The sequence below is a fragment of the Dendroctonus ponderosae genome, unplaced genomic scaffold (genome assembly GCF_020466585.1).
Source record: "Dendroctonus ponderosae isolate FM_Combo_2020 unplaced genomic scaffold, Dpon_F_20191213v2 Dpon_F_20191213_6, whole genome shotgun sequence".
Classification (NCBI taxonomy): domain Eukaryota; kingdom Metazoa; phylum Arthropoda; class Insecta; order Coleoptera; family Curculionidae; genus Dendroctonus; species Dendroctonus ponderosae.
Window position 1 is genome coordinate 11905748 of NW_026018814.1, and position 8044 is coordinate 11913791.

The 8044-nt window shown below is 32.6% G+C and overlaps 1 protein-coding gene across 6 annotated transcripts in view; it reads left to right on the top strand.

Annotated features, from left to right (window-relative positions):
• LOC109545167 (high affinity cAMP-specific and IBMX-insensitive 3',5'-cyclic phosphodiesterase 8) overlaps nucleotides 1–8044 on the top strand; it is a 104547-nt gene that overhangs the window by 16468 nt on the left and 80035 nt on the right. For 3 of the 6 annotated variants that reach the window (XM_019915700.2, XM_019915701.2, XM_019915703.2), the window contains exon 1: nucleotides 6604–7073. Coding sequence is in view for 2 of the 6 variants with exons in the window: in XM_019915697.2 (XP_019771256.1) it covers nucleotides 1925–1975 (51 nt within the window). In the remaining 4 variants the exon portion in view is untranslated. Of the gene's footprint in view, nucleotides 1–1924; nucleotides 1976–6603; nucleotides 7083–8044 lie in introns of those variants that run through there. The other 3 variants (XM_019915697.2, XM_019915702.2, XM_019915705.2) reach the window with 3 other exon arrangements.

Consider the following 8044-nt stretch of genomic DNA (forward strand, 5'->3'; position numbering starts at 1 on the left):
TTTTAAAATGTGCGCTCGGTAGGCGTCTGTGGATTCATAAAATAATACTTTTTAAAAATCAAACGGTTTAGCCGCAAACTTCCGTGCCGTATAGCGTGAATAACCCTGTATATGAAAACAATTTTGACCAACACATGCAAGAAATATGTCAAATTTAGTAATTGGTAAATAATGAGTTTCCTCTTTATGAATGAATAAAAAAGTTGGTGCTTAACTTAATTTTCATTTTACGATCTTTTTGAAAGTAAGTTAGTTCATTTATTAGAGGTTTACTCAAGAAAATATTTAAGCATTTTCCATGAATTAGACATGGACATGTTTTTAAGTAGTTTGTACTCGAATACAAACTTCTTCTCTTGTCGATTGGTTTCGATTTAAAAACGAAACTTTAAAAAGCAATTCCATTGGTCTTTTAACGTCTTATAAGCCCAGAAAAATTCAATTCATAATTCGTATTTAGTTTAAAAATTTGCGGTTGCATATAAATTCTGTGCCGTTGTCAATTTTGTGTGGATACTAATATTACGTGAAACCCAATTACAACCATTCTTGATTCAGTTTAGTTAATAATATTTATATATACATATTTATCAATTTAGAATATTGATTATGTGTTTTTATCTTTTAGTGTTTTTAGTCAGCTGAAGCTGCTTCTGGCACATTATTAGCTTTATATGTTAGATTGCTAAAATCCAAGCCACAATAGTACAGAAAAATGTAATTATAAGTACAATTTTATGCACCATCATAAGTGTTTGCTCAACTACGAGCATAAATAATTTAAATCGTGCAGACAAACCGCTGACATATGAATAATAGAAGAGTGATTTAGTAAGCTACCCAACGTCCACGCCTACATGCAATTCGATAACACATTGCTAAATCTTAAACATGATTTATTCTGAATAAGTTAAATGTGTTTGTTATTGGCTATTGCAACATTAGCTTGCATAAATTACAATGAGCTAATGTCAAAGTATTAAGTAAATGTTTAAAAAATACAGTAGACTAGAATAAATTACATAGCATTATATCACTGGATATTTGCTCACTTGCGTTTAAACCATTATTTTAAATTCACCTATTCAAAGTCTGCTTCAAAATGCACTTATGTGATAATTGAAAATTAATATAAGAGCTGCAAGTGCCGGGATAATGAAAACAAATCAATGAATAAATGGAAAGAACCTTTAAATTGTAATTAATTGGGCACAAAAATTCAAGTAAGGAAACGTGACCACAGTATAAACCTTTCACATTTGCTTCCGTTATTCATAGTTATGACCGTCTATACAAAATTAGTTAGGCAAATTGAAGATTTGCAAAAAGTGAGAAATTTTCTCAATATCTCTTGGATTTGGAACGGAAAGGTACAATTTTTTATAATGTACTTCGTACAAACACTCACGAAACTCACATAAGTTAAATAAAGGAAGCTTTGAAAAGCAGGTGATTTTTACCTGAGTACCGGGCACAATAAAAATAATATCGTCCTGTGGGAATACGTATAGCTAAATCCCACATGTAAGTTTTCCTAATACGCCAAGGAGAACATGACAAAGCTTTTATCGAAGAGTCCCAAACAACTTTTAGGTAAATCCTTTCAACCTATGGGGAATTGCTCAGTTAAAAATGTTGAAACTATTCTATGCAAGTATATAATACAAACTTGAAAGAGGTGCGATAATTTGGAAAAGTTAAATCTGTTGTAATTTTGCTAAAACATTTATAGCGTTTACCGACTTCAGAAAACGCAAAATTATCTAAACCTACGTACGTGAAAGGTTTTGATTAATATCATGTGCCCGAATACTGTATAGTGGGGTGAATATTTAAACAATCAAGTGTGAAAATCTTTAATCTAAAATTCATTTTCTACCCCATGTGAAAGTATAATTAATTATTCTCATCTTGTTTGTTTCAGCATCTAAACGTGGGAAATTTCTCAGCATGCCATTTAACCCATTCAGAGGAGGTGAGTACTGTCAATATTGACCAGAATATTAAATTGCAATTTAGAATTATTTATGGACTAGTTTAAAGGGACAATATATTCTTGATATGCAAATGATTCTCAAATATTATTTGATCCTATCATTTATATACGAAAACAGAGAATATTGATGTTCAGAGATTGTGAATTATTTTTAAAATAACATACAAACTTGGAAGTATTTTCATCGCGAGACGCTTAAAAGTTTCGAGGAAGAAACATTTGTATGCAAGAGCTGACTTAATTGTGTTGACACATTCTTGAATTCTCCACTTCCATTTATAAATTTAATGGGGGAAAATACTTCTTGCCACTTTAGCAAATCAATTTAGATGTTTACCCAGTGCAGGAGAAATCCAATAAATTACAACTCATTTTAGAGTTACAAATAAAATTAATATTTTTATTTAATTTATATACAATTGATTAATGGTTCTATAGAATTATCTCTAACTAGTCTTACTTTAGAAGAACTTGTCTATTTTACTGGAAACTTTATGAATCGGTTAATTGAAACGATTGATTGATTTGAACTCAGAAAATGCGGCATTTGGTAAAATTCATGAAGTATTCTCCTAATATTCATGACTTCAAGAGACAAACAACAATATTCTACGAAACGAAAATGTAATTGAAAAAGAGTCGCTAATGGTTCAGAATATATTAGTTTCAAGATTTATGGTGGCATCCTCCTTGAGACGAAATCACAAATTCGTAAAATTCCAAATGGCGAAAACAAAGCTTAAAGTAGTTTACCAAACATGCTGTAAAAAATCAAGAACTGTCCTTTTATAACTTCCAGCTTTATTGCTTATTCGGACTAGCTGGAAGGCACACGAAATATGAATTTGTACAAATTTTCGATTTAATATTCTCGTGATCCTTGGTTCACACTTCCTCAGTAAATTGGCGTTTTGTAATAATAAATGCATTTTTCAAAAAGAGACATGGAACAGAAATCGTAATTATGCTTGCCATTGGAACAACCTGGAAGTATTCATATTCCCAACCGGTTAATATGTTATTCAAGGAAACTTGCAATAGGGCCATTAATAAAGTTAATGATCAACATTTGTAGAATTTGCAGCATCCAGTTTACGTAATAACGTCGCTCTGACAAGGAATGGGACATTTGAAACGCAAGGCCGATTTGCTAAGCAAATTACGCTAATTGTAACGATGTCTAATTTCAATCAATTATATTTATTACTGACAATAACAATTTTCAATTATAGATGATGCTTGTTTTGTGAAGCTTATATTTCCTCTAAAGATCAGAATCATTTATCATAAGATAATCGTCCCTTTGTATTTATATTCTGCTACAAGAACATTATTCGCATGATGAGGGTGAGCCGCCAATACCAATAGGAATAAAATGTTTTTGTGGGGTTTAAAAACACGTAAATTGTGAACATTTTTCTTGCTTTTTGTCAACAAATTGTCTTTATGACATTCAAATATTGTAAATATTTTCTGGCTTTTTATGGAAAATGTTGACCCTGATTTCGATGTTCTGCATTCGAATAACTTCCATATAGAGGGGTTCCATAAATATACCGCAAACGTTTAGGGGTAGTAAGGGACATAAAATATGTGTTTTTGTTTCATAAATATACGAAAACTGAGCCGTTTTGAGTTTTGAGGTGCAGAATTAGATGTTTTATTTAGTCTTTAGCCATAACAAAACTATTTCGTTCTGTTCTGTTTCGGTATTAAGTGTCAGTGATTGGGGTATTTTTATGTTATTTACAGCAAGCTGCACATAGCACACATTAATTAACTATTTTGTAAATCATTTAACAAGGATTTGCTAAGTTGGCCAGTAACTTTCAAAAAATGTTGTTCAGTCCTTTCGATTTCAATACGAGGATCGAGGAACGAAATACAAAGCAAACCTTATTGTTTTGATGCCGTCTACCGTCTCAAAGAATTTGTCGGTTCATTTATGAAACACAAAAATGTATTTCCCTGGATTATGGTATTTTTAAGATTTCATTCCTAATTGATTTTATTTATGTCTGAAACCATTGTGAGCGCGACAACTTTTACTTGGTTGCGCCCTATAAACCCTTTACCTAACCTTTTTCGAGAACTGCATTCTGTCGAACGGTTTTATTTTAATACTTATTTTGAGTAGTGAAATACTGTCAATCAAGAAAAAAATAAGTAGAGAGAATATTGAAAAACCTTCTTTATTGGTGAAAGGAAGGTATAACTAAACGAAATTAATTTTCATTAAAGCTGAAAACATCCGTAAATGGTGCTTCTTCCCGTATCATTGTAAAATGGAAAAATAATTGAGGTTTTTAAATTCTTAACTTATCATAAACTCTATTGAAAGTTGCCTACCTACACATGATATCTACATATATCTACATTGGAAGAATACAGGAAAACATATGCAAATTATCCACTAGAGTAACTAGAGTATATCGAACGATGTACCGATATGTTACTCATGTAAACGAATAAAGTTTACGACAAATTCTGAAATGGCTTATAGTAACGAGACTCAGGATATCTTCACAATAAATAAAAAAATATTCAAACAAGTTTGTTTGCGTCTGAAAAAAGTTAAGGTGTAAACAACTTGTCAGCTGAAAATGCAGCTATTTTACCCTTATCACAACGAACTTTATTAGAAGTTAAATGGGGGAGATTTCGTAATAGTGAAAAGTTTCGCCGAAAATGTTCCTGCAATTATAACTATTTGAAGCAGAGCTTTTTTTGATGAAGTAATATATACTTTTAAAGCTTGTGCTGCAGCAAACATACATAACATGTTTTTGCGCTAGTTAAATTTGAAATAAAAGCAGATTGTTCATGAGCTGTTCCAGGTAGAATATGTGAGCAGTTTCAAATGGAATGGTTTAATTTTATTTGCAAATTTAGACACAGGAAAAATGTTGTTTCACATCTCAGTTCTGCCCGCTGTTATGAGTTTCCATAATTCCCTGATGCCAGGTGCTTTGTTTTGAATTTACTCTGCTGTTTTCTCGGAAATCAATTTAAATCAAGTTTTTTACTACTTTAATTTACAGCTATTCTTCTTTCTAACTATGAAAATATTCTAATATATTTTTAAGTTGGGTTTAAGCTACCGGTGTTTTAAAAAGTGCACTCTATCGATCGGTTTTCATTAGATTTTAACACCACAGAAAAGAAAGCGAGAAAGAGCTTTTCCAGAGAACAGAATTTAAATTGATTTAAATGGTTTAAGCCGCAGTTGACGCGTGTACTTAGGAACATTCTGCTTTCTCCATCGGTGTTATTTGCGGGGAAAATGTGTGATAAAATTAGTGCCAACCACAAAATGCGAAGATAGATCTTCAAAAATCATTGCAATTATTAGTGATATTCCTAAAGGTGTAAAAGGGGGAAGAAAATGTTATATTTGACAAAAAATTTCCTACCAGCAGTCATTTTGAAAGAATGAGAGAAACAGGGGATTTATTTTACGACTATGTATTGGAAGACATAATCAGCATGAACACCTGCACAGGAAATTAGGAGAATTACTTACTTTCTTGCGATGCCTTTTGGCTTTTTTGAACATTTCAGCTGCAAAACCTTGCTTGTGAGTCGAACACAAAATGTTTTTAAACAATTTGAACTACTTATATCTAAGTAAAAATATTATAACTTTCATCAATGATTTGACTTTAACTTTCTTTTCTATAAAAACTAGCTGGCTAAACATACTTAGCTGCTTCTACTCCATGCTACATACGTCAGTTTTAAGAGAGATTTAGCTATAGCCGCCAATAGGATGAAACCTTGATTTTACATCATATTTGCATCCATAAAATTTAGTTTAGAAAATAGATTTTCCTGTTTTCCAAAGTGTCTAATTGGTATCTCTAGTCGGTATCACCGAGCACAAACGTTTTGCATTCATGAAAAGTCTACTTTCGACAATCCAAACACGCTGTGCATTAGTCCTGATCCCTTGTGTTTTTAGTGTTCCGATTACCGCGACTAATGTTTATATATTTGCACAACGTGTGCGATATTCCATTTTTTACGATCAATTTTGCGGTGCCTGGATTTTCTCAGAACTGATTATTCCAAATAGCGTGCTCGTGTCTAAAGTGTGAAAACTGATGAAAACCTATATGTACATGATTCTGAAGCCGGAACTTTCCGGCTAGCTGTATTTCAGCTTCAGAACTATTTCCGGCAGGTGCGGCAAAAGTTGCGGGTAACTTGAAAACGGTTAACTGCACAGAGACTGAAGGAATTACCGGCAAGAAAGCTACGAGCTTGAACATTGCGAATCGTAATGCGGCCTTAATTGAGTCACTTTCCCTCCCACGGACTTTGGGCAGGAACTTAGCTAGATTGTTATCGCTGAACTTTACGATTGATATTGGCAAATCCGCAAAAGGACTTTAAGATTTAGAACATTCTATTGTTCTTCACTTAGTTTATGGCTGGGGTCCTTCGAATGAGCGACGTGTTAACGTGGAGTTTCCCAATCGGGTGAAACTACGCGCAACTTCTATAAACGCTCTGCCTTCATAATCAGGCGTGATTATTTAACTGCTCCACAAAAACTACTGCTGCATGTTAAGTTTAACAACGTCTAATCAAGATCTTCAGTTCTCAGTGACCGTTTCAGTCAGAAGACCGTCACAATTGCACCGGTGCTTCAATCACGCACGATTGACGTCATTTGTGTCGGTGTCAGTTCAGAACTGTATCTAATCTACTTATAATATATATACCTAAAAGTTAGGTTTTATTTGTTTAAGCTAGGCACACATACACATATTCGTTCGCACGTCAAGCCATAATAACGATTCATTTACTATCTCAACACCCAATATAGACCAGTCTGCTAAGTTTTGTTTATCCTGAACGTGGTGCGAGATGTGTTTCGGTAATTTGCCGACCTAATTTGAATAATTTTCGGGTTGTGTTCGATGTACGGATGCGAAACTTTTCTGTTTTACTAGTGAATACTGACCGAATGGACTTTATGTGTTAGATGCAGTGAATGCACAAACAACGAGTTGAGTGCATGCATATTAAAGCCAAACCGGCAGGATACGTATTGAGCTCCGGATGTTGATTGGTTTGTTAGGTTTGCGTTGATATTACGATAGTGCAAAATTAATTAAATTATCCTCTGATATTATTACTGACACTTTTACACCAAATAATACATTCCTCAACCATTTCGAAGCTAGTTTATGTGAACTTAATCCTTTTATCATTTAACACGGAAAAGCAATTATAGTATACACCAAATTTTAAAGAAAAAAAGAAAATAAAGCACCATTAAAAATGACTTGAGTATAATAGAATAATAGGACGAAATACATACACATTAAATTATTGAACTCATTTCTGCATTGTTCGATTTACTCACGTTTTAGCTCACGTTTTCTTGACTGAAAAAACCAGTACAAAACGGCAAAAAATTTCATAGTGGATTAAAAACTTACCTTAAAATAAACAACCCAATACCCAGTGTAAATATCAATTTTGGGCCCTCAGATGTTTTCCTCTCTTAAAACCTACAAAACCGCTAAAGATTATAAGAAAGCGTGGAAAATGAGTATCCCAATCTGCAGAAATTTACTTAATTAAAAACCGTTTCTTAGAATTGTAAGCGGTTCGGCATTTTGAGAATATTTTGTGCAAAGTGATAACTTCTTAAACAATTTGGCAAGTGTTTAAAAAAATGTATCGAATAAACACAAAAATTTAATGTTTTTTTGCAAAAAAGTTTATTAAAATTTGTAGTCTGTTTTATAGTATTTTTAGAACCTTTAAAGACGCCTTTAAGGAGTTTCTTGTTCAAATAAATGGGGCAATGATTTCGAATAACTTATTGTGTTTAATTAACTATTAAATTATTTACATTTTATGGGTCCTAAACAACTTTAACAAACACGTTTCAAACGCATTTACTTTATTATATTTTATAACGCGCTGTGGCATTTGAGCAAGTCTAATTGATTTTACATACACTTTTGTACTCATTAATTTTTCAAGCCTAATTTTATAGCATTTCGTCATAAATGTGGTAGACGGGACATT